General features: G+C 29.9%; 1 protein-coding gene across 1 annotated transcript; it reads left to right on the forward strand.

The window, feature by feature from the left end:
• The first annotated feature begins 12,217 nt into the window (after positions 1-12,217).
• On the forward strand, positions 12,218-15,790 carry LOC129892459 (putative protein phosphatase 2C 76). The gene is made up of 6 exons (XM_055968031.1): positions 12,218-12,350; positions 12,490-12,764; positions 12,855-13,057; positions 13,144-13,279; positions 14,231-14,414; positions 15,184-15,790. Exons 1-6 carry the CDS (start codon positions 12,337-12,339, stop codon positions 15,440-15,442), a joined length of 1,071 nt encoding a protein of 356 aa, XP_055824006.1. The 5' UTR covers positions 12,218-12,336; the 3' UTR covers positions 15,443-15,790.
• The last annotated feature ends 830 nt before the right edge of the window (positions 15,791-16,620 follow it).

Here is a 16,620-nt window from a genome sequence, read left to right on the forward strand (position 1 = left end):
TTTACATTACGCGTCTCTCGCTATATAGCTTATTTAAATATTTTTAGCTGCTTAATGATGGGCGATCTCGTGTTTATATCAAAACAAATATAGTTACTATTTTTTAACAAAAATAGTTATGTTAAAACGCAGCCAAACGGGGAGTTACTATTTTACTGCTTATTGATGAAGCTTGATAAACATAATGAGTAGCAGCAACAATGGCAGTAATAACAATAATGGAGCCATTTGAGCTTAAAGGACGGCCGGCTGATCGACTGGCTTGTTTGATTGGAAGACAGCTAAGCTGAGACCAAAACATGGGTCAGCGTCCTCTGCTTACGTGTCACAGTTTCCAATAATTAAAATATCCGTATGTACAAAACGTAAAAGTTTATTACTCCTCCAATATTTACAAATAGATATATTATAAATTCACCCATATTATTTTTTTAATCATGATATTCATCTTAATTTGTGCGTTCTACGATTAATTTTATAAAGCATATACAACCTCCCACTAGCCAAAAACAAATAATCTATGATGATTTGACCAATGTTTGCTCGTTCAACAACTAAAGCATATATTTCTTTTTATATTGAATCACTTAATTATAATTAGTGAATATATATTTTACTACTATATTAAATTATTTAATCAACATAAATTGAGTTGCTTTTAATATAGATATCTATTTTATTTAAATAAAATGCCTAGCTGCACACCTTGTTGTGGGGCCCACTTCTGCCCCGATCCATTTTCCCAATTCGGGCTTTTGCCTTAGGTCCAGGTATTAATCTACAAATAACATGCCTGGCTTTTTCTAGATAAAAATAAAATAATTAAGTCCATAAATATTGAGGGAGAAAAAGCTAGAAACTAATTGGTAGATATCTTTCACATCCACGATCCACCTATTTAATTTAAGTATATTTTAGGAAACTAATAATAAAGATAACAGAGTAGAAATAACTAACAATTTATAATTATAATTCTAAATGTGTTTGGTCTATCGAAAATAAACTTTTGACTTTTATAAAATTGAGATAAAGTCGATATATAAACCAATCTTTTTAGACCCCATTTATAAAAATACGTTGAATATATTATTATGGTTATTATTATTAGATAATTTTAACTATGATTTCTTAAAAAACTTTCTTCTTGTTTTTTTTTTTCAAATGGGACAAATAAGTAAGGGATATAAATGGCAATTTGAAGGTAGATAACGACCCAAATAATAAGAAAATAGAGTATCAGTTCAAACAAAATTCCCTATAATATAACAATTAATCATATTATATATCCAGCTAGTTTTATTATAATGTTTTTGACAATTTCTAAAATTGTAGGCTACTCAATGAATGATATCATGATAAATCCCCTCGGGTCTCGATATGCACATTCCTTTGAAGATTTTGTGTATTTTAATTTGACCAATTCAGCTAATACAACAAATTTATATATTTGTATAGTTAATAATTAAAAAAATTTATATATATTATTCTGGTTTAACAGCAAATATATTTCGACATTGTTTACGCTTTTTTTTTCCCTTTCTTCTTCTATAATTAATCTTATGGTATTCTAAATTCATTATTTAATTCATCACGTACGGTTTATTAAAGGGAAAAAATTTCTTATTAGGGGTTTTTCTATTCGAGAGTCGAATTCTTGGTGGATAAATTCAAGCCATCCACCACACATAGATATATCTTGTCCCAAGCGTGTCATGAATACCGCAAAACTGTTTTATCAAAAAAAATTACTGTAGTAAAATAAAATTTTGTTCATTTATATATATATATATTTGTCTTATTTTTAACGTAACTACTTTTGTCATTCTAATTTCTTTCTTTTTCAAGGACATGAATTGTTTCTACCATGTTTCAATTCACTAACTGGAGCATATGTTTCCTACGATATTTTATTTTAATTTGTAATCTATTATCGACGTAAGATTAGTTATACGAGATGTAGTAAAAAAATATATAAATAAAATACACGAGATCTTTATATGATCATTTTCTTTTCTTCCCTTTTTAATATTTTGATAATATTAGCCGTAATTAATTGTCTTATGTTAAAGCGAGTGTTTTTAGTTACATTATTAATTTGTAGAATGCATGTATTTGAGAGTGATAATAATAACGGCTAATTTTCTTGTTTAGCCAAATTATTCAAAAGTCAAGAATGTAACAAAACACATAATTAAAAGAAATAAAAGAAGTGAGAATCAGGAATTTTGGGGAAAATGATGAACAAAAAACAACAGCTATAAAACAGCAAGAAGAGAACTATAATAGGCAGTCTTTGGTGTGACTTACCACTATTTTTGTGTCGTGTAAATGTGCCAATCTAATAATAATACACATAACTTTAGCTTTTATTCTTCTAGTTGTATTTTTGCATTTATGGGTGTCTTTGGTACCAAGAAAAATATAAGTGTGATTTTCTTAGTTATTTTTTTTATATTTAATGCGAGTAAGTAAAAAAATATGAAAGTGAAGATATATTAATTTAGGTAAACACTATGAAGTCACGAAGACAAGGTGAAAGTGAAGATATATAATTTAGATAAACACTATGAAGTCATGAAGACAGGTGAAAGTGAAGATATATAATTTAGATAAACACTATGAAGTCATGAAGACAAGGTGGATTAGGTGGAGGGTGATGAGGGGTGTGGGTGGTGAGTTGGGGAGTGATGGTCAACGTGGCGATGGGAGGTGAGGGAGTTTAGGGGTTAGAGGTCGCGGAGTGGAGGATGGGGATAGGACAATTATATTGATATCACTAATGAAACTTAAATTGTTTTTCCTACTTTCTTCAAAAAAAAGAAGTAATTTTCATGATTTTTAAGAAACTTATTGATAGTAGTTTTATTTTACTCAAAATTGTACATGATGGACTAAGGTTTCCTTTGTTATCTATGGTGAAATCTATATACAAATATACAACATTATCTATGATGAAATCTATCTCTCTCAATATATATATATATATATATAACATCATCCATGATTAGCAAATAAACTTTAAAGAGCTTTTATGAAAGTTGCACCTACATTTGCCATATCAAGTGATTATGATTTATGATCCAAGTTAAAAGTACAACCGCTATTAGCTACTCTAAAAGGTGAGAAAATGCTTACTATATATAAGATATATGTCTCTTCAAACTGCAATGATTCAGGTTTGATGTGAATGAAGAGTTTCATTGTAATTTTTTTATTTACCATCCCGTATTTGATATTAAGGTTTGATTAATTTGAGTTTGTATTAGATATTTCATTTTAAAAGATAAAAATGCTCTTTATCAAAAATGACAAGTTAATTAATTATTTAAATGGTCACCAAACTTATAACTTTTTCTATAAAAGTCGGTAAACTATTTTTTGTCACTATAAGGTGCTCAACTTATAGATATTTTTCTCAGAAAATAACTATGATTAAAAAAAAAAAAAAAAATCTCAATGAAAAAATCACATAAGAAAGCCAAGAGACCAGGGAAAAAACTGTAAGTTCGAAACTCCAAAGACAACTTCATATCAAAATTAAAATCGAAACCTTAATAAACAAGAATTAAAAATAAAACAAAATAAAATAGTGTTGACCAATTATTATTCAACATTACATAGATGCTCATCGTAATCATTTTATTTTTTTTGGTTTCATCTAACTTATCTATATAAAAAATAAAAAAAGTTGTGAGAATTATTTTTGGTTATTGAAAAAATAATGGTCTGTCAGAAGACTCGACTTTCTATTTTATTAAAAAAATAAAAATAAAAAATTGACGGATACAATGGTTGGTCATTAGATTCTGCACGATATTATGAAATGACGACTTTATTAATCTAATTCATAGAGGTATAATATCAAAAATTTAAAAATAAGATTATTATTAATGGATGGAGCATAAAGTTGTATTATAATTCTAAAAAGGATACATTAAATTAGTACAATATATTACGTGCATAATATTTTGTTCAAATGACATAGTGGACACCAAGTCACTAATAAACATAAAAAAAAAAAAAAGATTATGCACCAAAATCGACATGTCCAGTTAAGATGTTTGTGTCCACATACAAAAAAAAGGATATTTTAAAATTAGTTCTAATAATAATTTATGTCTATTAGTACAAAACAAAATATTTACAAACAGTGCATGTTACAAACAGTGCATGTGGCCAACAGTTAAAATAAATTGGTGAATTGATGATACAGACAAATCTAACGGATTTTTGTAAAAGTTTTTAGTTTAGTGAAATCTATGGATGAAATTTGAGACGCAAAAGGTTCATTCGAATTTTTTGTGTTAAATAAAGTTATATTATATATATATATAAAATCATCTTTATGTATATATAATTAGTAAAATATTAAATTCATTTTATTTATTTATATATATTTTTTAATTTTTTAATAAAACTTCTGATTCCACGACCGTTTAGCGAGGCTTTGCAATTAGTTAAGTTGTTGGATTTAGGAAGTCAGAAACATTTGTCTCTTATGAGTTAGCATATCTTAGTAGTTAGTGGTAAAGATGTTCTTTATTCAATTTAAAGTCAGATGAGTTTGAATCAAAGTAAATAATTAGTTATCTTCTACTTAATAAAAAATGTTGAAACAAAATTCTAAGATATTATTTTTTGCGTTGTCGTGCACCTTGTATAATTTTCTATAATAATAGTTATATAAAAAGGCAAATAACTTATGTCTCTAAACATCAGAAATATGTCATTAATTTTATTTAACAATAAATTAGCAACAAATTAGTTAATGATGAATTTCATAATTCTTTTTTATAACATAGCCGTGGAATGCATGAACTAATTATTTTTTATTGGGCATTAAAGGGATAGTTACAAATTTGGATTTGAGGAAAAATGATTGGTTAATCTGTTCTCTCCAATAAAGATACATAGAAATGAAATTAACCATTTTTAATGGCAAAATTAAGGTTGTTTATAGTTAAAGTATTACAATATTATTTTTAACTGTGTTCATACATGTTATTTGAGTCGAGGATATATTGAAAATAATTTTTCTATCTCCATAAAGTAAAAATAAAATCAATATTCGCTCTATCATTTTCAGACCTCATATAGATTACACTGAATATATTATTATTGTTATAAAATAAAAGTATTCAGAGTGCTAATATGAAATATGATGCAAGAGATTGTCTCATGTTTATACATCAGATTCGAAACCATAATATAATATCATATGTTTTGTTGGTGAATTTAATTATAAATATAATATCACAACATAATGTCAAAATTATTGTATAAGAAAGTTCCTACATAGGAGCTAATTAGGCATATAGCCGCACATGGCGCCACGAATTAGCAAATTGGAGAGACGGCTGTCTAATAATTGAGATAAATTTTACAAATTAGTTTTTCAATCTCTATAATTTAAAACTAATCATTATTATAAAGTTTTATCAGTAAAATTTAAAACTCTACGATATTAATTATTTTTCGAAGAGAAGAATAAGTATCAAACGTAGAACTTACATTCCGTTATAATTAGATATTTTATTTTTTTATTATAAAAATTCAAGAGAGCAATGAGAGAAAATATAATCTTTTTTTGGTCAAATATTCCATATTTATTTTGGAATTTCGACTAATTTGAATTTACGTAATGTAATACTTGTTGAAGGAAAAATGCTCCCTAACAGTTTTTTTTTTAATTTAATTGAATGAGTGAAGCACATCGCAAATTGGAATATAATCCGAATTAAATGTGTGAATCATGCGGCTAATATTTCATTTTTTCAATTTTGAATTCAACCATTTCTTAGTTGTGAGGACTATTGTCATGATGAACATTGAAGTTAAATTAAAAGCCAAATAATAAATTATCTCTTGATTTTCAAATCTGACAAGTAAAATATAAGTAATAAATAAGTAAGAAATGGAACGGAAAGAGTCCTATTTGTAAGAAAATAGAAAATCTTGATATATGCCCCAAATTCAGTTATTTCAACTACATTAAATGATCTTTCAAATTGGTCATATAGATTCGTTATACCAAAAAAAAAAGTTGGATAAAAAAATACAACATTAAGTGTTCAAGAATTGTGCATTAAATCCAATCCCCAATTTTGATCTTTCCAAACCCTCTATATAAAAAAAGGCCCGCCAATTTTGAAAAATGTCGTTTTGCTTCAAGTTGCCGTTGGATATATCGCAGCGGAATGAATAAGATTTCTCACCCATAATCATAAATCAACCTCGCTATAAAAAAATTCTTGATGAAAAACGTTACTCTCTTAGATAAGTTGTACACAATACAAATTTAATTAATCAAAAATCAAGGCAGATATCAAATATCGAGCAGGAAAAAAGGTCACATCAGCAATACGCGTTTGTGTGACCTTAGGAACTGTTCAACATAAAAGGACGTTGTAGTTGTTTACACGATGATGTAATTTATTACACATTCAATTTGAGGTTTTGCTGCTTTTTTGTTATTTTGTCAATTACTTCCTAATATTATTGTTTTTCTTGCCTTTTTCCCTTTGTCATGTCATATTCACTAGTAATTTAATTACAATATAATAAAGTACAATATAACACAAACGAAGACTTGACTTCTTGATTTTGAAATGCTCCTTGTGAAGTCAAGTTTTAAATGTATGTTAAAAATATTATATACAAAAATTTTGCTTTCTTGGACGGCTATTTAGTAAATGACAAGCTTTTATAATTTATGAACCTTTTAGTCTAGGTGTAAGAATTTCATTTGATATTCTGAAATTGTATAGAATCACAGGAACGTTAGACGATAGTCTGAAATTGTATAGACGTTAGATGATAATCTAATATTTTATCAGACTCAAGGATTATATATTTATACAACGTCTAAAAACAAGAACAAAATCTAAAAAGGGAATAAAAGGGACATTTGCGTAAATCAGCCAATTATGTTGTAGTAGTTGTATCAATTTTCAAAGTGGGTTTTCAACTTCTCATAAAGCCCACTGGGTCAGGCCCATGATGAGGTGGGCTTCACATTTGAATAACAATTCAATGTCATACCCAACAAACAAGGCTTTAAGAACACCTCCTTTTCTTAATAAATAAATGGATACTTTCTTCTATTTTTTGAGGAGTGGTGGATGCTTATATTATCGGTCTTAAGCTCGAATGATGATTGTCAGAAGTCAGAACTATACAAAGAGACTATCTCATTCCTTAATAATCAGTGTAGAAACTCAAGATAAGTTTAAATAAACTGTAACTGACGATTAGAATTATATAATCGATATTCTCAACTTGCTGTATAGTTATTGTAGTAAGTGGGTGTGGGATTGAGATAGGAGCTCAGATAAAGCTAAATATTGGTCAATTCTGAAAAATGTAACAACTCAAAGAAAGTTTATTAAAATTCTGAAATAACAGAAGTTACAAACACAAATATAGAGAAATGTCAACTTCACAACTCAAACAAAGTCATGTTAAAATACATGCCTTTTTTTAAATAAGTCCCAACACTTTTTAACATGCACACCAATAACACATCAAGTGAAATCTCACAAGTGGAATTTGAAGAGGGTAAAGTGTTCGCATACTTTACCACTACCTCGTGGAGGTAAACTTTTTAACATCCACGAGGAACATTAATTTTACATTGCTTTGGCAGATTCATAGCAGCTGCAGGACTGATCCCAAATTTCCCTAACTCTGATTTCTGGTTGCACATACAATGTAAATCAGCCTTGCGTAGAACTGCGCAACAAGCCGGTGTCGGTGGTGGAGGTTTCTTGCCCATCACTGCAGGTAGACATTGTACAAGGTCATTAATTGTGACCCTGCAAATAGTTTCTGCAGCATTTGATGTTACAATTTGTACTGTAATGATCAATGCAAAAAGCAAAAAGGTCATGCTGTATGATTTGCCCATTTTTATTTTTTTTTTGCTTAGTTGATGAATTGTAAATAAGCAGCAATTGTTTGTTGTTATATAATCAACGAAAGGTTGGAAAGTGACAAGATTTGGATTTTGTTTATTCGAACTGTAACTCTTGTGAACTTAGCATGTGATTTCAGGGTTCACGGACTTTTGACCTTTTTTCCACAAAACAGATCATTGGCTATTTAATAATACAATGTTTGTATCTCTAAATCAAGTGTGAGAACAAACTTGAGATTATGCTGCTCCGAACTTTGGTCTAGCGGACCCTGATATTTAAGTGGACAAGGGTGGAGGAATGGATCATTATCCATCGAGTTTCAAACTGTGCGTCACTGACCTTTATAATTACTTGATTATATAAAATAAGTTTGATATTCTGCCATGTGCATACCACTATTAAACTTTAGTGGTAATTGATAGATTTATCGAAAACAACCTTTCTATCTCCGTGAGGTAAGATAGGAGTAAAATTTGTGTATAATCTACCCTTTCCCGACCTCCTTACTTATAGGATTACACCGGATATGTTTTGTTGTTGATAGTTTTATCCCATTTAATAATGATATGTAATTGAAACTGGTTTCAACCCTCAAAAAAATTAAGAAATGGTTGTAGAAGACATATGACTTTTCTCTAGTTGAAAACTAGATGTCTCTTGGTTGGTGGGATGAGATAGACAAGGATATTCATGGGATTATTTTATCCGAATAATTCTGAGACTAAATTATATCCATTACTATAACCAAAATGAAATAAACCCACGAGATATTATCCTTATCCCACCAACCAAACGACAGTACTGAAGAAGGTCATTTGGGTACCATTTTCAACAAAAAGTTGGATAAAAAACACTCTTAACCCAAAAACAGAAGTACAGAACATAAACAAGGCAGCAGTAGCATCTTAAATGTTAACATCATATGCAAACATAACCTGAGGATATGGCTTTTGCATTGTCAAACTAAAGTTGCTCATTATTCTTAGGCATTATGTGCTCAACAATTTAGGCAGTGATTATGAGGATGTTTCTAATTGTAACATGCTCTTTAAAAATTGAATTCAGGGGATCAATAAAAAGAAATTTGCAAATATAAAAGTGACAACATGGAGAAATCTAGATACAATTAAACTGAAGTTCCTCAAAAAAATAAAATGATAATCTGAAACACTAAAGTTTGTCTTGTAAATATTACACCACTCATATTGTTATCGATCTTTTCTTCAATTATTTATTGATGACAATTAGAGATCACAAGTAAAGGAATTACTCTACAAACGAAATGAGTTTTAGCCGATTGCAAATGAGAAAGATAATATGAATTAGTCGGGAAGAGGTCTTCCCAATAATGAAACAAAGCCTTTTTCTTTTCTTTGAATCAATTCTTTCAAATCTGACAACTAATTTCTCGACCAAGTGATGGAAGAAAATGATATGTAATTTGTTTTTAGTTTTTTGGGTAAAAATTGTGAAACGTTTTTATACCCGACTAATCTTATATAGATATAAATGAGAATCCGATGACATGGCGCCACAATAAGCTATAAAACTTTTTTTTTTACTTAATTTAAATATTCTCATCATTTAACATATCCATCCCATCTACAACTAAAAACCGGTGTTTTCACCGCTTCAACCTCACCAGACGCATCGATTCCTTTTAAACGTCCTTGGGCCCTCTCTTTGAAGTTGTGCAACACGCCGCTACGATTTCGCAGGACCTATCGAGTTCTCTTCCCCTGCCTTTGAGGCTCTTCAATACGCGGCTTCAAATTACTACGATCTATCCAGTTATTACGCTTTATCAATCTACTCTATTGCTTTTGACAGTTCTCGCGTCCTGTCAATTTTCAGGCATATTAAATAGTGTACAAAGTGTTTAACTTATGTCTTGATGCTTTGAATAGATAAATTAATATGCTAAGAAGTCCAATTTCTTTCCCCCGAAAAGTACTGTTGGGATTGAAGTTGTGCCTGTGAGAACACCTTGGTGAGTGGTGAGAAAAGAAGTATTTGCAGTTCAGTTGAAAAAGGATAACTGCAAATACAATTGATTTTTTTTAATGGAGATTTTTTTTAAAATTGAAATTCCACATTATAAGTTTCAACTTGAATAATCGACCAATTTCAAAACAAAGACTTATTCGAAATAATCTCCAAATATTTTTCAAAATTCTGAAAAAATTTGTATGAACTAATGGGGTCTAATAATGATCTCGAAGTTAGTAGCGATAAGAGTTTACAATACTCGACCATAAAAACAATGCATGTTTAGCGTGAGCCTCCATTGCCTTCATCTGTACTGAAGTCAAAAGATGATTCAAGGGCTGATGATTCCGCATAAGACGATGCATCAAGGTGGTTTATCGGAGGAAATTCATAGTGTTTGTTACGGTTGTTTAGCTTTAAAAGAGTTATCATTGATTTATGATTGACAGTTGCATTTGATACATCAATTCTCTTATTCTTCAAAAAAAAAGACGTGCTATTGGCCATTGCTGTGATTATGGAAAAAAAAAACACTTAAGCAACAAATTTGTTTTAGATATGATACGTTAAAGGGTGTATAACTAATATTGATTTTTTTGGTCGGAGGGCCAATTTTCTTGTAAAATAAAAAACAAAAGAGATTAGTGTGGTTAGTATTACATGTATCTTTGTATCCAGAATTTTGAATTTCTATTGACTTTTGAGATTGATTGTAGCTGTACAAATTTTTAATTAAACCCTCTTATATCAATTCTTTTCACTCAAAAAATAAGACTAAACATTTTTTTAGTGGGTCACGAATATTAGATGGTTAAAAAAAAACGAAGATTAGACCAGAGTTTATGGCTGCAAGGGTACACAATTTATCGACTATAAAACTTCTTCAAAAAAACACTGATTAATTATAATACTGATAAAGTGACAACTTTATAAGTTATGACCTGGTCCATATTGAGTGTTATATATTTGGACCCTTATAGAGTAATCTCCAAATGAAAATCAATTACCACTTATGACCACAAGAACAAAAAAGTTATTTAAGATTGTGGGAAGCGCGAGCAAATTATCTAATATAATATTAGATATGGAATTTTGTGCCAATACGGGCCTAATATATGCTATTCTTTCTGTTTCATATTAGTTGATCATTTTTCATTTTGAACGGGGCTTAAGAAATCATAAATAAAAAAATAATTTTACTAATTCATCCCTTAAAAAACATCTTGGGAATTTTACAATCAAATGTGAACACTTTAAAAAAGAATTAATTGCAAAGGTAATATAGTAAAAATATAATTAATGATTTATGGATTTAGTAAGGTGGACAACTAATATGTGACAACTATTTTTAACATAATGATCAACTAATATCAGACGGAGAGATTATTTTTTTGGCTCAATTAATGTGATACAGATGTAACTTCAGAGGTTATTCAAATTTTAACGGACCCAATATCAATTACTGCATCCGTCCATTTTTAGTTGTCATAATAAGGTTTTGCACAACCTTCAAGAAAACATTAATTAGGAGCATTATTTGACTAATATACCCCTTATCAATGGCTAGGCCTGAGGATCCACATTTCAATATTATCCTGAGAATCAGAGATTTTTTAAATTTTTATTTATTTACGTGCCTCTTACTTCTAAATAATTAATGCTAATGGCAGAGTTGGAAAAAGATAATTAATTCTCTCTTGATTGTTTAAATTGACAATTATTTTGGATAAATATTTTTAGTATACATGACAACTAATATGAAATGGAGGAATTACTCATTTTGCCTCAATTTATATTTTAAATTGTTGATTATTATGATTTATAGTACTTTTAACGTAATTTGCACATAATATATATTACCCCTCTTTTCTTATTCAATTTATGTGGCAGAAATAAACTTTTGAGAGTTGAACAAATTCTTGATATGTTCTTTAAATATTTGCAATAGTTTCTTACTGTACTTTATAATATTCTTTTCATAAGTTTTAAATATATAACAGATTAAAAAGAAAAGTAATAACATTGAAAAAAATGTTGTTATGATGATATAATACTTATCTTGCCTTTTTTAATATTAAAAATTATAATAAAGATGAATGTAATTTATTTCATCAATCATAAATACATTTAATTAATTTGATCACAAAATTGTAATTTGTAATGTTACCTAGTTATAATTCTTTTTAAAGCTATCATCCTTATATTTATCATAAAATTGATTGGTTGTAACTTTATAAAATTAAAATTTCAAATTGGAAGAAATATTTTCAAAACAGTTAATCTTTGCCATTGTAACTCTATTTATTTATTACTAATAGCTACTGAGTGTTTCGTTTGTGTACAACATAGCTAGGGTTCATCATCTCCAGACTCCAGTTGGAAATTGCTATTTGCTACTGCTGCTGTTTTCTCCCCATTTTCCCTGATCCAGATGGCCATACATAGGTACTATTTCTCCCTCTCTCTCTCTTTTTTTTTCATGCAATATAGTTTTCGAAATTTTGAAGAAGAAACAAAGAGTAAAGATACGATGAAACGACAAATTAGGGCTATATTGCTCATCTTTTTTCTTTTTTTCTTCTAGGGATAAAGATATGATGAAACAACAAATTAGGGCTTGGAATGTGGGGAATAATATGATATTTGGATTTTTTATTGCCTGCATCGTTGGAATTCTTATCAAATTTAAGTATAAGCTTGAATTCAAACCTGAATCTACAGAAAGGTTCGTCATACGACCCTTACCATGGCCGTCTTCTCATCCACCTCGAAACTGTTACTGGGCTACGTTGCAAGGAAGAAGGTCAGTCCTGGAAGATCGAGTAACATGTGAAACTAATCTTAAGGTTCCTCTGTTTGGTAATGTTTAATACTCCAGTATATTTTTGTTTGCACTTCTTTCTGATTATGCATACATATATACACATTAAGATATTCTTAATTATGTAGGGCGCCATGACGTGAGGATGGGGGCGGTGGCAGTATTTGATGGTCATTATGGAATTTCTGCTAGTGAGATAGCCTCAAAGTTCTTGTTGCAGAGGTTTATGCTTCACCTCAATAACAGTATTGAACAATCTTCTGACTTGAAGGAAATACTAAAATCTTCTTTACTAGCAACCATTAATGAGACTGATACAGAATTCTCCAAGGCAAGGACAAAACTTGTGATAACTTTTCTTTCTTTTCAATTTCAATTTTCTTACTTTTTAATGACTTGATTGTTCACATTCTTTAGCTTGCTTCCAAACGACATCTCAAGGCGGGATCTACTGCAGTTGTTGCCCTCATATATAACAATCATGTTTTAGTTGCAAATGTTGGTGATTCAAAGGCTTTTCTTTGCTCTCAGAAAATAATATCTCACGAAGACGGTGAGGGTGATAGTTTTTTCTCTTCTGCTGTTATGCCCTTTTATTATTTTGAGTTTGGTACTTCCTCCATTTGCCTTTTCATAGTGATGTTTTAGTTACAAATGTTGGTGATTCAAAGGCTTTTCTTTGCTCTCAGAAAATAATATCTCATGAAGAAGGTGACGGTGATAGTTTCTTCTCTTCTGCTGTTATGCCCTTCTATTATTATGAGTTTGATACTTCCTCCGTTTGCCTTTTCATAATGATGTTTGTAATTTTTTTGAACAGAATCTTTAAGTTTCCCTTGAAAGATAGTAACACCCCAATTAGGAATATATGGAGAAGGAACGCATCAAAGCAAGTCATGGGTTCAAATCCCGCCACAGAGAAAAACTTGGTAGTTAAGTGGAGAAGGATAAAGGGGCCGACCCATTTTTCACCTAGTTTCGAACCTTCAATCATTGGCCTTTGAGGATTTCTCAGTTAAAACGAAAGTTTTAGATCACTGTTTTATGCTTCCAACTAGTAACTTATTGACTAATAGGGACCCAAAAATGAAAGAGAGAATAAAGCAGAAAGATTGATGTTAATAACCTGTAAATAGGGAAAAAACAAGGAGATAATACAAGATTGAAGCAAACTTGGCTGAATTTTTTTAATTGTTGATTGCCTTTGCCCTGTGGTCTCTGGCTGCGCCTTGTAAGCTCTATATTTCAGGTCTTCTGATTCCTTATTATGCTAAAATAGTTTAGGGACATCTAGTTGTACTTCCATGCTTTTTACCGGCGGTAGTAGTACTCCTGTCATCCCCGGGGATCAGATGATACTGTACATTATAGTTTCTCAAATATCCTACTCCCAAGAGTTCATGTTTTTAAAATAATTTAAGTATTGCGGGTTACAACTACTGCCGCTGAAATTGCAGATGTTAATATAGTGTTCTGATTTGTGTTCTGAGACATTACTGTGTAGGTGCTGCTTCTTTGGCTGGTCTTCGCGCCAAGGAGTTGACTAGAGATCATAATGCATATAGGTTAGACGAGAAGGCTAGGGTTGAAGCTTCTGGAGGTGTATTTACAATCATCCATAATTATGTTCCTCTCCTCATGGGCCACTTTCCCATGACACGAGCTATTGGTGATTTTCCTTTGAAAAGGTACAACTTCTATAAGGCGGTTAATCTTTTCAATGTATTGCAGTTCCTGTTTCATGATTACATTAGTGTGTGTATTTGATGCATATAACACATGAATATCATATGCCAACCTATACTATATTGAAGTTATATTGTTTTAATATTGACTAGTAACACAAAATAAGAATATTTGTGTATAGGGAGGGGTGAAAGGTGTGGCTTGTGAGCTGCTTGCTTTTGCTGACTTGCAAGCCTTTTTTATGAGTAAATTTTACTAATATTAGAAACACCAGGATGGTGCAAATTTTCTTATGTAAGGCATGCATTATATACTGCTAGATAGGAGGGTGTGGAGGACACACATTGGGGTAGAAGGCTAGCACATAGTGGCATTTCGCCCCCCTTAGCCGTAGGCGTATTAATGCACTATGATTCCTTGTACTTTGATTTATGGTATTTATGTTACTATCTAATAATACCTACTGCTTTTTGAGCTATGATTATTTCGTTATCTATTTATCTACTTTTAATACTCTTGTCTGACCTTTTTTTATGCTTCTAATGAGCCGAGGGTCTTTCGGAAACAACCGTCCTACATTGGTAGGAGTCAGGTCTGCGTACACTTTACCCTCCCCTGCATAGTTTTTTTTTCTTTTTATAAGGTTACAAGCTCATCTCTTAGTTGAGAGTATCAGTAGTTTGATTGTTGATTGCAATAGTAGTGATATAGATGCTGATTTTTAAATTTTGTGGACAACTCAGTGATGGATTTGTTATGCTATTTTTTCAGATATGGCATCATAGCTGATCCAGAGGTGACTGATTGGCTATCTTTAACTTTAAAAGATGAGTTTTTGGTGGTGGCATCTGATGGAATATTTGAAAGCTTAACTCCCCAGGCAGTCTGTGATTTTCTAAATGAAGTAGAGGACTATTCAGATCCATCATCAGTGGCTCACCAACTCATTCAGAAAGCATATTTAGAAGGCAGCAACGATGATTTATCAGTCGTTTTTGTTCCATTTGGATCAAAAGTTGGTATTTACTGAAAGATCAAGATGAGAATTCTCATCTTGTTGAATAGTCGCGATTTGGTGACGGGATCGGAATACAAGGCCTAGTATACAGCGATGTGTGATTTGATCGGAATTTTTTTTGCTTTACGTCTCAGCTCACTCATCAAATGGGTGTGATGGTAAGGATTAAGGAACATTAGAGTCTGGACATTTTGGATGGAAATCGAGCACAAGTAACAGTGTCCATAGATTCAGTTTAGCAACTAAAGGAGTTGTTTGGTTTGGATAAAGTTATTATTGCTTGTTTGAATTATGTTGAAATTAGTGTCATATTCAAAATTATATTCATTGAATAATTTCTAAGAATAAGTTGTTTGTTTATATTTTCTTTGCAACCTTTAGTTATTCATTCTTGAAAATAAAATTTTTATCTTATTTAACTTAAATATTTTTGTGTATGCATTTTCATGATTGTGCCATGCGTTTTTAAAATTAAACTTTGATCTTATTTAATTTAAAAATAAAACTTTCATTTTATTTAGCTTTAAATAAAATTTTCATCTTATTTAACTTAAAAATAAAACTTTCATCTTAGTTAGCTAAAAATAAAATTTCTATCTTATTTAGCTTAAAAATGAAACTTTCATTTTAAGTCTATTAAAGTAAAAGAAATTTTATTATTAAAATTATTTACATTTTAACGTTATCTATATTTTAATTGATATATAAAATATAATTTTTAAGTGAGTAATAAATTATTTAATTAAAAATATGTAATTTAGTAGTGGGGTGAACATTTTAAGAGAAATCAAAATATAAATAAACATAAGAATTAGACAAATAAATTAAACTTATAATATATTCATAAATATAAATTGTACTTATAAAATGTAATTTTTAATAGAAAAATATATTATCATAAATACAACGATTAATTAAGATTGTAAATGTTATTACAAATGCTATTAAAAATTATATTAGACATATTTGACAAGTTAAAATGAACTGAGGAGTGTCATTTTTCTCCTCTTTTTTTTTTTTGATTTTTCTTTCATCATTCTTTGCTTTCAACATATTATAAAATCATGAAATTATCTATTAAATGAAAAATTAAAAACAACCCATTTGTATTCTGTTAGAAAGCTAAAAAGTCATCAGCCACACTCGTGTTTGTTGTCAAAATTAATTCTTTTCGAATTTAATGTCATATA

The sequence above is a fragment of the Solanum dulcamara genome, chromosome 6 (assembly GCF_947179165.1).
Source record: "Solanum dulcamara chromosome 6, daSolDulc1.2, whole genome shotgun sequence".
In the NCBI taxonomy this organism is placed as follows: Eukaryota; Viridiplantae; Streptophyta; class Magnoliopsida; order Solanales; family Solanaceae; genus Solanum; species Solanum dulcamara.

What these genes read in the sequence shown, in the direction of transcription:
- LOC129892459 (XM_055968031.1), top strand. An exon ending in CTGATACAGAATTCTCCAAG is followed by an intron (nt 13,058 to 13,143) that starts GCAAGGACAAAA and finishes CACATTCTTTAG; the next exon opens with CTTGCTTCCAAACGACATCT. An exon ending in AATAATATCTCACGAAGACG is followed by an intron (nt 13,280 to 14,230) that starts GTGAGGGTGATA and finishes ATTACTGTGTAG; the next exon opens with GTGCTGCTTCTTTGGCTGGT.